The sequence below is a fragment of the Corapipo altera genome, unplaced genomic scaffold, assembly GCF_003945725.1.
Source record: "Corapipo altera isolate COAL_440 unplaced genomic scaffold, ASM394572v1 56, whole genome shotgun sequence".
NCBI classification, from domain to species: Eukaryota; Metazoa; Chordata; class Aves; order Passeriformes; family Pipridae; genus Corapipo; species Corapipo altera.
Window position 1 is genome coordinate 2207518 of NW_020884896.1, and position 16132 is coordinate 2223649.

The window sequence follows — 16132 nt, forward strand, 5'->3', positions numbered from 1 at the left end:
CCCGGAGCGCCGGGCGGGGTGCGCGGGGAGGGCGGCGGGGCCGGCCCCGGCCCCTGCACCTGTCACCGGCCCCGCGGCTCGTCCGGAGCCTGGCGGGGTGGGGGCGCGGCCTCGGAGCTCGGCTGCCGGGCTGCTGTTATGTAAATAACGGCCCGGTGCCCCCGCCAAGTTCATGGCGACACTGCTCTTCCAGGGCATCGCCGCTGTCCGGCCAGGTTTACACAGCTCTCTCTTTGCACGTGTGTTACAGGTAGGAAAATGACTCGCCTGGCACGGGAGCAGGAGTTATGAGCCATGTCCCAGTGAGACCGGCGGAATTAAGAGCAAATGCCTGGAGAAGTCCAGTTGCACAGAGCAGTGCTACAGCTCTTGTGAACTGCGGGTATCGACGCCTCTCAGACTCACTTCTCTGGCCCCGAGCACTCTGCCAGTAATTCCTGCCCCACGAATGGCTACTCAGAGGAAGCACTTGGTGAAAGATTTCAATCCTCATATCACCTGCTATATCTGTAAAGGTTATCTTATCAAGCCAACTACAGTAACCGAGTGCCTCCATACCTGTAAGTAGTACTTTACAGAATATTCCCTTCTTCATAAGTGATGGTTGCTTGAAGTGTGAATGTGTTTAATATGACCACTGTGCTGGTTTTTGTTCACTGAATTTTTACATGAAATCCTCTGAATGAATTCAGTCTCAGCTGGGGTTTCCTAAACACTGGTCTCCAATCTGGGTCATCTTGAACTGTGTGCAGTACTGTGCTCCACAAGTACAAGTACACAGAGCTCCTGGAGCAGGTGCAGTGGAGAGCTACTAAGTTGATCGAGGGTCTGGAGAGGAAAGGCTGAGGGATTTGAGCCTGTTCAGCCTTGAGAAGAGGCGACTGAGAGGGGACCTCATTAATATGTATACATATCTAAAGGGTGGGTGTCAAGAGGATGGAACCAGGCTATTCTCAGTGGTGCCAAGCAAAAGGACAAGAGGCAATGGGCAGAAACTGATGAACAGGAAGTCCTACCTGAACATGAGGAAGAACTTCTGCATTATGTGAGTGTGCACTGGATCACCCAGAGAGATTGTGGAGTCTCCCTCGTTGGAGATATTCAAGAACTGGATGCAATCCTGTGCCATATGCTCTAGGATGACCCTGCTTGAGCAGGGAGGTTGGACCAGATGACCCACTGTGGACCCTTCCAACCTGACCAGTTCTGTGAAAGTATGTCAACTCTGCTCAATGCCTTGTAAAGATACCTCTTTTCTTTCTCCTAAGCTAGTGGTGATTGTGCTGGCTCTAACACCAAACTTGTATCACTGTGGCCTGGCTGATCACAGGTGAGATCATTAGTCAGGTCAGGTGTGCTATTTTGATACTATAACTATGCTCTTGAAACTTAAACTAATGTATCTGTTGACAGTGTGCATGATGGATACACAAGTTTGGTCAGTACTGGCACACAACTCTCTGTAGTGTGTTCCATGGCAAAATGCAGTGAAGTACTTAAAAGTTGGCAAAATATTTATTTAGGGAGTAGATTTCTTTCAATAAAACTGTCTCAGGAAAAATATTCAGGTTGTCTTAGGCTCCTAATATATCTAAAACATTGGCGTGTGTGAATTATATTAAGCGTATGAATGGTCCTGTCAAACTCAGTCATCTTACTTCCACACTTGATTTTTTTACATGTATTCCTGAATAGACAGTAGTTTGATTGGACCTTCTTGAGAATTTGATGTCTTTCCAAATAAAACTTGAACTCTTCTAAAAGAAGAGTCTGATAGATTTCCCATTTTCAAACCTTTAATATCAGTTAAAAGCCTTGTCTTGGCATTTCCTATCATTTCTGCACAGTGTTGTTCTTACAGTTGTTATTGTTGTCTTGCAGTTGTTACTGTCTTCACTGTTAATTTTTACATTATGGTGTTATGTCCCCACTATATCACGCACATATACAATTAAAACAACAGAAGCCACTGTGCAGCAGGAAAACTGTGGCATAGTTGCCATCACAGAACCATGATGGGATAACTCACAACTGGGGGGGCTGCAGTGGATGGCTATAAACTCTTCAGAAGGGATAGGCAAAGGAGAGCTAGTGGGGTAGCACTCTATGTTAGGGAGTGTTTTGGGTGTCTAAAACTTAGTGCTGGTGATAATGAGACTTGAGTGTTTAAGAATTGGGGGGAAGGCCAACAAGGCAGATATCATTGTGGGAGTCTGTTATAGATCACCCAACAAGGATGAAGAGGCAGATGAAACATTCTGTAAGCAGCTGAGGGAAGTCTCACAGTTTCTAGCACTTGTTCTGGTGGATGACTTTGACTTAGCAGAGTCTGCTGGAAGTACACTGCAGTGGAGAGAAGACAGTCTAGGTGTTCCTGGAGAGTGTGGAGGGTAGCTTCCTGACAGAACTCACAGGAGTGAGGCCCTGATGGACCTGCTGTTAGTGGACATAGAAGGACTGGTGGGTGGAGGCTGTCTTTGAGCACAGCAATCACAAAGGACAGACTTCAATTCTTGGAGAAGTAAGAATGTTGTTTAGCACAACTGTTGCTCGGACTTCTGGGGGTCCGACTTTGGAGCCTGGTTGCCAGTCCTTTGGGAGGCAGTCCTGAAGGGCAAAGGAATCTGGGAAAGCTGTACATGCTTGAAGGAGGAAATCCTAGAGACACAGGAGCAGGCTATCCCTATGTGCCAAAGATGAGCTGTCAGGGAAGATGACCAGCTTGGCTGTACAGAAAGCCTTGTCTGGAACTCAGTAAAAAAAAAGGAGAGTTTATTAATTTGGAAGAAGGGGCAGTCAACTCAGGAGGACTGCAAGGATGTCATGAAGTTATGCAGAGAGAAAATTAGAAGGGCCAAAGCCCAACCAGAACTTAATCTGGTTACTGCCATAAAAGAGAATTAAAAATGTGTCTGTAAGTCTATACATTAGCAACAAAAGGAGGTCTAAGGAGAATCTCCATCCTTTATTGGATACAGAAGGAAAATAGTGATGAAGAATCAGGAAAAGACTGAGGTACTTAATAGAGGTAAGTTATTAGAGGGAGGTAAATGTATTATTAAATTCTTTCCCTTTAAGGAAACTGGAAAAATTCTGGTATTAGCTAATTTTTTTAAGGTTGAAGTTTAATGAACAGTAGTAACTTTTAAAAGGTAGGGTGAGAGGGAAACAGTTACTTCAGAAATCAGCTCAGATTTGAAAATATGTTTTTATTCTGTATATTTTTGTTTAGATAATTTAGTTGTTTATTTATTTTCACTCCCATTACAAAACAATAATGGCAGGAGTGTTTTCAGTGGCATCTCTTTCTTTTGTTTACCTGTAAATTGAGAGCTCTTTACTGAGGCAGCTCTGTTACTGCCTAGTCCCCACATTAGAGGACATGAATTTTACTGAGCTGCCATAGAGTTACACAGGTCTCCTCCCCAAAAAGCTGCCACGTGTTTGGGTCATTAAGTAGAACTGCAGGAAAGCAGGTGTTGTTTCTTTAAAGAAAAGTTTAGTTGCCAAAGTACAAAACTTACAGTGATGGAAGGAAAAATTAAATTAAAAAGTAGTGACATGAAAGTCTTCTGTCTGCAGAGGAAAAGATGACTCTGTGTGGCAGAATTCAGGATATCGTAAAATACAATGATTTTAACTATCCCTTGATTTTTTTTTTGTACTATTAATTGCCGTAAGTCAAAACATTGTTGCACAAAAGATCAAAATCTGCAGATATTAATGGCTGAAGAAGCAGCATAAATTCATTAGATACTGGGAATACAATGTATTACTCTGGAAAGATGAGAAGCATGTATTGACATAGGTATTCTCCAGTGTTCATAGGGGATCTGTTGTGATCAGTAGCAACCAAAGCAGTTAGTGGTTCATTCGCACATTCTGTGTGGTTGAAAAATGTTAGGTAGTAGAGTTCTACTCTGAGAAATGAGTGCCTTTTTAATAAGGGTTGTTTCTGATGGGGTTTTTGGAAGTGTTGGACAGATAACTCCACCATTTACTGGGAAACATAAGTGCAACTTGGGCATCAGGAGTACAAACTTCCCTATCTCTGCTGTGAAGGAAATGATTATGTTGCTGCAAAATAATTACTTATTCTGCAAATTCAGTACTTAATTTCTTTTTTGCTACTTCCAACAGAATGGTTTTCTCTTATGGGCTGAGAGCTTTTTTCTAGTCTGTTACACAGTTGTCAAGGATGTTTAAGAACTACTGATTGAAGCAGGCTGGGTGTGAGCTAAAGGCCATGTCCCATGATCTGTTGTTTAGTACAGTGTGCGCTTACAAAATTTGGAAAATAAAAATAAACTTTTCTCGGGAACGTTCTTTAGTGTCCTAAAAAAATATCGGACTGTTTACACAATCATAGAAATGCTGGTTGAAAGGGACATCTGGAGGCTGCCTAGACCAACATGCATGAGATGAGTTCATTGCCAGCACTGTACCAGGTCAAGCCATGGCTCTGTATAGTTGACATGTGGCTTTTCAAGCATGAGGTCTCTACAGCCTCTCTCAATAGCCTTTTCCAGTGCTTCAGTCTTTACCTAGTTTTCCTGAATGTCCTACCAAATGTCAATGTGGGACCATTGCTCCTTGTGATACTTGCCACTCCCAAGAAGACAGGGCTCCGTCACTCCTGTAACTGCTGTTCAAACGGTACAGGCTGTTATTAGGTCACCTGATGGTCTATAATATAATTCACTTTTGGCAAATTTGTACTGCCTATTCCTGATTACATTTTTGTCCCTCATGTTGTTGGAAATTGATTCCAGGGGTCATGATGTAATCTACCATCTTTTTAGGGAGCTAGGGGAAACTGTTGAACTGTACTTACCTGGGTCATCCTTCCCCTCTTTAACAAAGGTGGGTTTAACACCCTTTTCTAGTCATTGGGCACCTTTCATAATCACCACGATTATGGTGATAAGGTATCATCTTAGTAAATCCTATCTGGCCTGTAGATTTGAATATGTCAAGTTTTCTCAGTGAGCCCAAACCTGCTGCTCCTTGTCTATTGATCATCCCTCTCCTTCCCAAATCATGCGTGGAGATCAGGCTCTGTCTGTGAAGACCAAGGCAAAAAGGTGCTGAGGACTTCAAACCTTTCTGTACAACCTATTCCTAAGTTGTTTCCTTCATTCATTAACAGGCAAACATTTTGTGTAAATTTCCTTCAGCTACTAGCATACTTACACAATTCCATTATGTCTCTCACTAGTTTTAGCTATGGCTGGGCCTTGGCTTTCCTACTTTTGTCCCTAAGTGCCAGAGTAGTGATTTTATATCTTTTTGTTTCCCATCCTTGTCTCCACTTCTAATATGCTCTACTTTTGCATATTAATTAGGAACTTTATGCACCAAGCAGTTTGTGTGCACTAAGCAGTTCTTTAGACAAAATTCCTTGTACAACAGACTGGTTAGTGTAGCAATGGGACACGAACACCCTTGCTGGTCAGCAAGAGAATCATTTATTATTTATTTCAAGCCTCTATTTATAGAGGAACTAGTTTCATTTCTGATCTGTGAGCTAAGCATCTTCAACCTATCAACAAGCAATACTTGGCCCTATAAAATTACAGTATGCATATTTCTACCTATTAACGACTAATGTCCATCTTTACACCTGTCAGCTTTCAACATACTTTCTTCTTTTCTTCAATCATCTTCTTGTTCTGGGTCACTCAGCCTTTGGCTCCACGCATGTTGTAGGCACTTCATCCCACCTTCTGCCACATTCTCTTCCATTCTGGCAATGTCCACTGCTTCGTTAACCCTTTGTATGCTTGCTCTGGTCACGATCCTCCACAGGTTAGCTCTTGAGGTCCAAATAAATTTTCTTTAAAATAAGCCAGCCAGCTCTCCTAAGTTTCTTTCTAATGATAGTCTCCTTGGGAAATCTGACAAGCAGTTGCTTAAACAACTTGAAGTGCTATCTCCTGGAGTTCAAAATCCTAACTCTGCTGTTTAACTGTATATCATTCCTCAAGATCCTGAACTGAATCCTCCTGAGTTGCTTGCCTCACCTCAGGGCAAGCTGCTGTCTGTGTCTGTGTTCCTCACCAGTTTTTCCCTGTTTATGAAAAGTAGATCAAGTGGTGCATTTCTACTAGTTGGTCACTCTAGTATTTGCCTTAAGAAATTATCAACCAAGGCAGTCTAGGAACTTTCAGAAATGACCTTCCATGCAGGAAAATCACCAGATGTGTAATTTTCAGTATCAAACGAATAATCCTGAAACTGGAGTGTTTTTCAGATTTTGCTAGAAACCTGTGCTCTCATTAGGAGATCACAAAAAACTTTACTGCAGCAAAAACTCACCTTCAGACAAGCAAGCTCAGCTGCTTTCAGACTCCTTCTCCTGCAAAAGCTTTGGTCAATGACATGTAGCAGGTTATTTTAAAATAGAAGTTTTCAACACAAAAAGTCTTTCTTGGTCATCATGTACTGAAATTATGGTATTCCCTTTCAACAGAAGGGAGTCCAGTTTGTATGTGTCTGGTAATTGTAATTAAGAGTGGAGTAGTCTCACGTGTACTTTCTGAAAAGGGTGGTTAAGTGTATTGAAGTTTGTGTCCTGTTTTTATGCAGACACTTTCTCTAAATGTAAGTACTTGTAAAGAAGGTTTAAGGTAGCTAATTGAATACTTCATTATACATACCAAATGACTTCTGTGCCTACACTGAGATGAGTTTGATTCCAGTAGCTGTGTGTATCCTGTGCCGCTCCTTTGCTCACTGGATCTGAGAGTAATTAACTGAGAGAGAAGATCCATGGAAGAATTCAAAGGATGGGTTCTGACAAAGAATTTGTCCCACAGTTAACTAATTAAACTTTCTCTTGTAGAATGTTTTATTTCAAAAATGCAATATGAAGTTTTATTTAGGTACCTCGTTAACCAACATTTAAACAGTAACCTGGGAGGAGTCTTCCCATTGAACTATATGTATGTGAAGCAAATGTACTGTGTCATTTTGTTAATCTGTATTTGAAGTGTAAAAGGTTTTTGGTTTGGTGTTTGTTTTTTCCCTGAGGAAGTGAATTAAATGTATTTGTAATTTAATTGTGGTTAAAGATTCCCTTTTTCCCTGTTCTTAGACTCCACCCAATACTTAGGCTTCATCCCGTTTTCTGAAACTGCCAAGTGACAGACTTTGAAAAATGTTCAGTGATCTATATTGAGAGTAACAGAGGACGCTTATACCTATCATATCTGAAAATACTGGTTCATGATCCCTATAAGACTATCATTTATCAGTTCATTATACTTGCATGCTAGAATTTATATGTGTTCTTTACCTTTACATTGCTATTGGTGAATCACATTTAGTTTTGATGGACAAGTCCTCATAGCACCATAGGTCTGCATGAGAAAAAATGAAAGTTGTTTTAGATTACTGCAGTATTGATTTACAATTTCAAGATGTTTTTCATGGCATTGAGCTGGCTGTACAAACACTTGATCCAGATCTGTGTGTTTGTTGGCATAGGGAATACATCCATATAGGACTGGAATAAGATTCTTGGTTCCTTATGATGTTTTTTCTGTACATATTTTACTCAGAGATCTTTCTTACACTGGAGTTTAAGCTCTTCATTAAACATTAAGTCCTTTCCTGGACAGTGCATGGCTTCCAAGGGTGTCACCTTCTCTCAAGAAAAGGTATAAAGAGAGCACATAAATATATTCAGACTGGGTAATTCAGTTCCTTTCTATAGATAGGTTTATATTATAAATATTTCTTTAAGTTACATTATTGTGGATATTAGCATGCTCTGTGTTTAGCAGTGGTTAGTGGTTGGGAGGTTTTATGATTTTAAATGTGTGTTAGTTATCTATCCCATGGCATAAAGTTGTTGTGAATAGTAATCATTTCAGATTTCTTCTAGGTGTAAATGAAAACCATAGCTCAGATAGGCCCTTTTTCTCTTTAGTTTGGAAAACAAACAAAAAAACCTACAAAGATAAAGATATTTAAAATATCTTTACAAGACAAATGAATTAGTCCTTTTCAAATCAGTTAGAACAGTGTCATCAGAGACTTCAAGAACTTCTCTGATGTGAATGGAACAGAGATCCCAAGAACAAGTGAAAGAATTAAGTTCTCTTAAAAGAATTTCAGGCATACATTCTTAAAATGTAGGGAAATGCTTTCTGAAGGAGACTAATTCTGATTGCTTATGGAAAAAAAGAAATCACTCTGGTATTGATACAAAACCCTTTGTAAGTCTTTTGAAGAATTTTTGTGTTAATTCTCTAAGAGTCTCAGTTGCAAAAAAAAAAAAAATCTAATACAATCATAGAATGGTTTGGGTTGGAAGGGATCCTTAGTTCCAAACCCCCTGCCATGGGCAGGGACACCCTCCACTAATTCAAGTTACTCAGAGCCTCATCCAACCTGGCCATTTTCCAGATAAGAGAAGGTTGGGAGTTGAGCTTATGAGTCCCAAAATTTATATTGACCAGTACTAGTTACATTTGTACCTTTTTTGCCACTTTGTTTATTCCTTATCAATCATTTTAAGTTGGTGTCAGGTTAGAAAGACTCCATAGAGGTGCTGCTGTTTATACCAGACGGGAGGCTTACCAAAAAAGAAAAATAAATTAAAGACTAACTCCTTCCTTTATTATAGGAGTTAGCAGAAGAGGAACTCCATTTCCATTGAAAAAGAGCTAAGAGAATGGGGATTGATATTCTTGGAGAAGTGATTTTTGTATATATTTTGCTGTCTGTGCCTCTTCCCTATTATATCATTGTGTGTATGTATCTGGGGTTTGATTAGTTACTCCCTGTACTTTGTATTTCAGGTGGATGACAGAAGGAATGATAGTTCAGCTGGTTGTGGGAGCTGAGATGGCTGAGGAGCTACTGATCAGCTAAAGAATTCCATCTTGTGATGTTTGCCCTTGGGTTGTACAAGTGCAAACACTACATCTTAAGAAAAGCTTTGAGCTGAGAATCTTCATATCTTTTCAATTTCAAGGATAATTTCTGTTATTTTCAGTCCTAGAGGAGATTCTCAGTTGTATTAATGAGGAGATGTTATAGAAATCTAAACTACATGCATTTCAAAAGTTAAGATTGGTGCTCTGATTTCAGCATGTTCTTAAATGCTCTCTTGGGCTTGCATGGGGGCTTCTATATGGGTGATGAAATTCTCTCTATTATGTAAGTGTAGTGGCAAAATGTTTACTTTTAGGAGTATTAGTTAGAAAAAGTATGTAGAAAAATGAAGAAATGTTGTTGTAGGTACAATCACATTTGCTGCTCTGTACTAGACTTCTTACCCTCTGGAAGTGTTAGGGAATGAATGTGCAAAAATCGATTAAGTCTAGTAATTCAACAAATTATGAAAGATCTGTGATATAAGAAGAGTTCTGTGTTTGCAGGTTCTTGCATCTGTATGCCAGTGCTAAATACCTCACAACTTCAGGTTAAGCAAAAACTAACTCATGTCCTGAGTTCTGAGTGCTGCTGTCATGGCATCAGTGTTCTCAGCTCTTTTGGAGACACCATGTGCAGAGGGCAGTGCTGTGACCAGCTTAAAGGGCTTGTCTGGCAGGACTCGTGGGCTTCCTGAGCTCGTTTTACCAGGTCACCAGAAATCTACCCTGCATCCAGCCAGCCTTGCTAGAACCATTTAGCTTAGGGAGAGTGCTGAGAGCCTGCCAGAGAGCTCTGAAGTCTATTGTCCCATGTAAAGTGGAAAGTTCATTGTAATTTCAGCCAGAGCTGTGAAGTTAATGTCCCTAAGTTAGTGTTCTAAAGCAGTTGGAAAAAACACCTACGTAGAGGTCTAATGTGTGTGCATTACCAGCATTATCTGATTTGACATAACTCTTTTGAGCATACTAAGGCAAAGACAAATGCAGGCTTTGCTTGTTAGGTGACATTTGTTAAAGGAATTTTGAGATTCCTTAAAGTTGTCTTATAATTCAGATTTACCAGCTTGTTTAGAGATGCTTATGCTTCTTTAGGTAATTGCTGAAAGAAATTACAGTGTTTCAGCAGAAAACATATTGCAATCACAGCAGTCCATTTATTTTTTCAGTCCATTTACTGATGAATTTGCAGTTGTCATTTCAGTGTAGGTGAAGTAATAATAAACAGAGGATAGAGTTTATCTCCATGCAGAATGTTGCAATGCAGTTATAGTAGCAGGCATATTTGTTCTCATCAGCTTGGCTTCCATTTTCTTATTAATAGCATTAAAATCTACAGTTTGCAATTAATCATTTCAAAGCAACAGTAGTGTAGCACCTTGCTTAATTTAATTTCAGTTTATTGGGGTTTAAGTTCACATTGTTCTTGGTTTGGGTTTTTTTATACTTGCCATGGTCGTGATCCTGAGATTTCATTATAAGATTCAAGTGTTAAATGTTTACTGTAAGTTCTCTCATTGCTTTTGAAAACGCTGTGTCAAAAGGGAAACACTTTGAACCTTTGTACAACTTCTGTGAACTTTTCTTTTGCAAGAAGTATTTACACCAGTATTTTCAGTTGCAAGCAAAACATTGGAGCAAAAATGATGTGCATAAGTCATTTTCAGATCAGCTGAAGTGATGGTTGGCTCTGCTGTGCTCGAGCTCCCCAGCACACACTTTTGTCAGAACCTGCTCTTTAAGGGCTACATGGTATGGACTTTGCATTTTATGATGTTGGGAGAATTATAAGTAGTAAAAATATCACATACTTTAAAGCAGTGCTTGTCTAACCTGTGCTGCTGAACTTGGTGTCTCAGTGGAGCAGAACTGTGGCTTTGAGGAACAAGAAGTGGAGAAAATGTATTGTAATTATTTACTTTGAGATAATACTCTTTTATTTCCGATGCATGTAGTAGCTATTATTTAGATCTTGTCTAAGTTGATTTTTTCTTTCTTTCTTTCTTCCTTTTTTTTTCTCTGTCTCTCAGTTTGTAAGACATGTATTGTTCAACACTTTGAAGACAGCAATGACTGTCCCAGGTGTGGCAACCAAGTGCATGAGACCAATCCACTAGAAATGTTAAGGTAAGATGCTATTTCACAACATTTGCTAAAATGGAAAAACAAAAAATTGAAAAAAAATCCTAGCATCTTTATCCTAAAAGGGAATTAATTGTTTTGCTTATTTGTATAAAGCATATGTTAACTGTTCTGAGCCATATAGGTTGTTATTTTCCTCAGCTCCCACTAAATTGTAAATTGATTTTTTTCAGATATAATAAAAGGAGGAAAGGTAAGAGAAAGACACTGAAAGACTGGGTATATTTTACAAGTTAAAATAAACATTTTAATACCTTTATTAAACAAATAAATGAAACAGATACCTTTTATTCTTTACATGGAATGAAATTAAGTTCTAGAGTTTCTTTTTTCAAATTATTTAGGGCATTCCAATCTGCATGGCAAACTTTTTCTTCTTAGAGCTGTACAGAAAATGAATCATACAAATAACAATGTTTTTCAGGGCATTGTAATGGCTCTCAAACCATTACACAATCTGAATTGAAATCTGCTGTGAGATTAATGAAAAGACACTAATGAAAAAAAGTTTTGACACTAAAAATACCCTTTTTTGAGAGTTTGTATTTTTATATCACAGTAACACACCTTTTTAAAAACAGTTATTTTTCTTGAAAATTTGAATTCTCTTTTAGTGATGGTATGTTGAAACAAAGGTGATAGACATCCCATAAGTATAAGATGGAGAAATCAAGAAATATCATAAGTGGAAGAACTTCATGTTTAACTCCAGTGATGAAGGCACTCCCTGCCCTCTCTCCCAAAAATCTCCCCACCCCATCCCACCCCATCCCACGGTATTCTTATTTTGTAATACTGTTGTGAGTTTAGGAAGAACTATTCTTACCTCAGTGTTAAAATATACATTTACATCTGGCATTTACTAGGGTTGGTATCACTTCCTGATGTCATTGTGTTGCTACAGTTTATCATATATTGCTTTGATTTTTGACTCATATGATGCACAACCATTCCTGTGCTTCAGTTATACACCAAGAGGAGAGGTGACTGAGATTAAATTCAGCAACTCTGAAGGGTGTTAGTGACTGATATGGTTTGAAGCTGGCTCCCTGCCAAGTCTCCAAACCTTACCACCAGAAGTCCCCCCCCCACCCTCCAAACCTCAGGGAGAAGAGGGAGGAAAACAACCAGCTAAGAAAACCCGAAACGTGAGAGACAGCTAAAGTGATATATATAAATATATTTACACTTATGTAACAATTGAAATATATACAATTTAAAATATATACAATTTTCACAAGGGAAGGGGAAGGGGGAAGGGAAAGGGAACAAAACCAAAATAAAATAAATATATATATATCCCAAATCAGTAGCCCGAGATCTAGTAACTAAAGGGTTAGCAAAGAAAAATATCCCACCACTCTCCTTGGGACAACCGAGAGTCGAGTCGCTCCGGGACGATCGCCGGCAACCTCCGCCTCCCAAGGTCGACAAGGCCTTACCAGGCCTTGCTCCCCAACACAGCAGACTCAACAGCAGGGAACCTGCACCTCCAAGCCGCCGGAAGGAAAGAGAGCGAAGACCTCTCCTCCTTTCTTCTTATAATCTGGCTTAGGTAAAAATCGTAGGGAATACTGGGTAAATCTGGACCCTTCCTTGGTCACAAACTGGTCACCAAGGAAGGCCTAGCCCAAACCACCACAGTGACCTTAGTCTTTATCATCTGAATGTTTTTGGAAGAGTAGGGCTGAGAGGGTTTGTGTAGTAGAAAATACTTTTCTGATCTCCTGTGAGTGTCTGAGGTGCTGTGTGAGCTGTAATAGAAGATGCTGTGGGCTACTAATGAGCTGAAAACAAAAGCATTCTAGAAATATTTTTATTCTGATGAGACCACTTCATAGGAGATGAAAAATACATTTTCTGAAACATTTTAGTAAACTAATACTGTCCTTTGAGGAGGAAATTATAGATGGGTGAGAAAAGTTAAAGTAAGCCAGAAATGTGGGAAGAGCTATTTTCTATGCAATTATTTCCTGAAATTCCTTTTAGAGTCATTTGGTCTGTTTGCCAACAAACTGCATATAGTTAGTAGTTTCCTGGTTATATTTTATGAAACAGCTTTAAACATTTGCTAAACAAATAATCAGAAGAGCACGTGAACAGTGTAATAGAATGATCTTTTTTCAGAAGTTACCAGCATAACTTAATGCATGTCTTATGCTCTGACCATAGAGACCAGCCCCATCATTGCTAAAGAATGCAGTCATTTTCTGAGAAATAGAATTGAACACTAGATAGTAGTTTTAACTTGAGATCTTTCAGATAAACTTTACAAACTACTTATAAACTCAATTCTGAGTAACTTCATAACTATGTGAGGTTTTTACATGTATCTCTTAGCTGGCAGCAATTAGGATCTTTTGAAACTATGATTAAGTCTGAAATTTAACATTGAGTTGTAAAATGAAAATGTAGGAAGTGTTAAATTCTAGAATTCCCTTTACTGATTTAGCAGAATTCTGCATCATCAGTACTCAGTAGGACTGTGTTGACTATACCATGCAGACAGGCTTCTTTTTCTCTTGGTAGCATGCTTCTGTGCATGCAAGTTTTCCTGAATTATAGTCTTAGAAATATTTTGGTTCATGTTTGCTGTTAATTATCAGGAGAGTATTGATCTTATAACTCATTCAATTTTATAGAAGAGGTGAAAAAAGAAACTATACAAAGCCGACACAAGTACTTGGTTCTTCTGTCTGTATGTTGTTGTTTGGAGGTTGGAAGATGTGGGAGTGGAAAGAGTTGTGTCTAAAATATCAGTGTTCTTGTTACAGCATTAACAGAGAGTATATTAAATAACTGAGACCAACTTTGTCAAGTAGTTTTGTTTTGGAATGGGTTTGATGCAAGTCACGTAAATACAAATCTTTGTGTTAGAGTGCTCACAGGTGTGGATAACAGCAACACTGTGAGATGCATCTGAAATTGAGAATCTTTTATGATTTATTTTTTCTCTATAGTTTTTAGTCTTCATGCACTTAAAGATCAGATAGGATTTTTTTTTTCTGCCCTTTTTAAAAATATTGATTAGTATTTACTCTCTGTAAGGAGAAAACAGCTTTTTTGTTTCATTTTTTGGAAGAAAATGAAGTCATTAACTGGAGTGGGAAGCTGGTTCTTGCTGCTAGCATTGTAAATCTGCAAAGTATGCTGGGTTTTTTTGCTGTTTTAGCATTACCAGTGACTTTTGTTTTGGGCTGTTGAAAACAAATTAGAAAGTGCTAAGTGGGAACTTTCAAAAATAAATGTAGAAAACCCAGCATGTATTATATCATACTGAGGAACAGTCGGATTTTTAATTAAGGTAGCAATGTTCTCTTTTGAAGTTGTCATTTAGTTTCTCTTAATCAGTACGTTATGAAGATTGGAGCTTTCTTAATATGTGAAATGTATTCCATTCCTAAGACAGGTTCCCAAGTTCCCAGTGCTCTTCTGTGGGAGCTTCATAGAAAGCAGTACCATCTAGTTACATTAGATACAGACAGAGGAGGCTACAAAATACACCATTTGGAAAGGTAGATCTGTTTTGTCCTCTGTCAGAAGTTAAGCACTCAAGACATCCCATGATTTTTGTTTCCTTCTTATCCATGAGAAAGTGGTGTGCTCAAAGTAGCTCTCTGTGCTACTTTGTTTTAGTGGAGGTATGTTTGACCTGATGATTTTTCCTTTTTTTTGTCCCTGTAAGAAGAAGCAATTAAAAAATGGATTATGGTTGTAGGTTAAACATGAATATTCTTATGGTATGATTATGTCCATTGACGGATACCACAGGGAACTAGTCTCAGAAAGTGATGTTTGGGTAATAGGTCTAATTGTAAACTTTGAATTACAAATTCTGTAAATCACTTTGAAGTACAAATTCTGTAAAGAAGAAAACCTTCAATACTCATATATGTATTATAAGAAGATAATTGTTATCCATTAAAATGGATTGTAGGCATTGCTCAACAGTAAAAACATTCAGTCTTACTCCTACTTTGCCACTATTGGTGAATAAATGACAGAGAACAGATGTGCTTTTTATCAGGCTTGTAGTGTATTATTAATAACATGTACACATGTGTATTTGCAAATATATATGTAGAGAAATATATTCTTATTGAGTTGAAAAATTAAGGCAGTTAAAAATATACCAAAGCCAATTATTGTATTGTAGTTTCTTACTAAATTTCAAGGTACCTAATTTCTCTGGCCGTATTACTTTGTATTTTGTTTTGTCCTGGGTTTTTGTTTAGGCTGTGGGCAGTGGGAGTTTCTGTTCACAAGAAATGAGATATAGAGCAAAGAAGAGAAAGGAAAAGTTAACAGAATGAAATACAGAGGAAGGTGAAGAATAAGAGAGACAGGGAGAGGAAGTGGAACTAGAAAGCAGATGATAAATTAAATGGATAGGAGAGTAGGTTAAATTCAGAGAAAAGGAAAGAAAAGTATTTTAGCTTCAGCAGCAAAGGTAACTGCACTGTGTCCAGTGGAAGGGACTGTAATAACTAGTTTTGGCACTGATATCTGGATATCAAAGGACATACCTGTGCTGTGTTCTGTCTTCTGATATACAAACTCACGGCAGATTTCAATAGTTCAAATTAATTACGGGTACTGAGAACTGTCAAGTCAGAGCAGCATGGATGCTCTGTGCTCTTCTTTATCCTACCGAGATTGGTTTGTCTGTGGTGTAGTGAGCAGGGAATAGTTTGTTCAGATTTTCGTAACAGGCTTATTACCAAAGCACTTGAACACTTAATATGCTAATGTAGTTTATAATTTTCATGCTTACTATTCATGAGTTTGACCTTAAAATTGGATACTACTTTTCCAGTCTGTCCCTTTTAGTAACATGAATGTTTGCACATAATACAAATTCAAACAATAAAAATTTTAGAGTAAAGTATTTTTTCCTCATTTGTTTCATTGTTATTCTTATACACTGAAAAATTATAAATTCCTTAAAATAAATCCCTTCAAGAGGTGATTAAGATAAACTTTGATGCATGTTGCCTCTCAAGCTAAAGTCAGTTGGCTTTGACAGGATTTATTATTTACCAGAAAAATGCAACTCATTTTATTATTCAAAAGTTTTTGTTATTTAAACACTAAAAATACTTAAAATG

The 16132-nt window shown here is 38.3% G+C and overlaps 1 protein-coding gene across 3 annotated transcripts in view; it reads left to right on the forward strand.

Moving 5' to 3' along the window:
• PCGF5 (polycomb group ring finger 5) overlaps nt 1-16132 on the forward strand; it is a 65917-nt gene that overhangs the window by 29550 nt on the left and 20235 nt on the right. For 2 of the 3 annotated variants that reach the window (XM_027647881.1, XM_027647883.1), the window contains exons 3-4: nt 251-560; nt 10913-11009. In XM_027647881.1, the coding sequence (XP_027503682.1) occupies nt 449-560; nt 10913-11009 (209 nt within the window). In that variant the 5' untranslated portion in view covers nt 251-448. Of the gene's footprint in view, nt 1-165; nt 561-10912; nt 11010-16132 lie in introns of those variants that run through there. The other variant, XM_027647882.1, reaches the window with a different exon arrangement.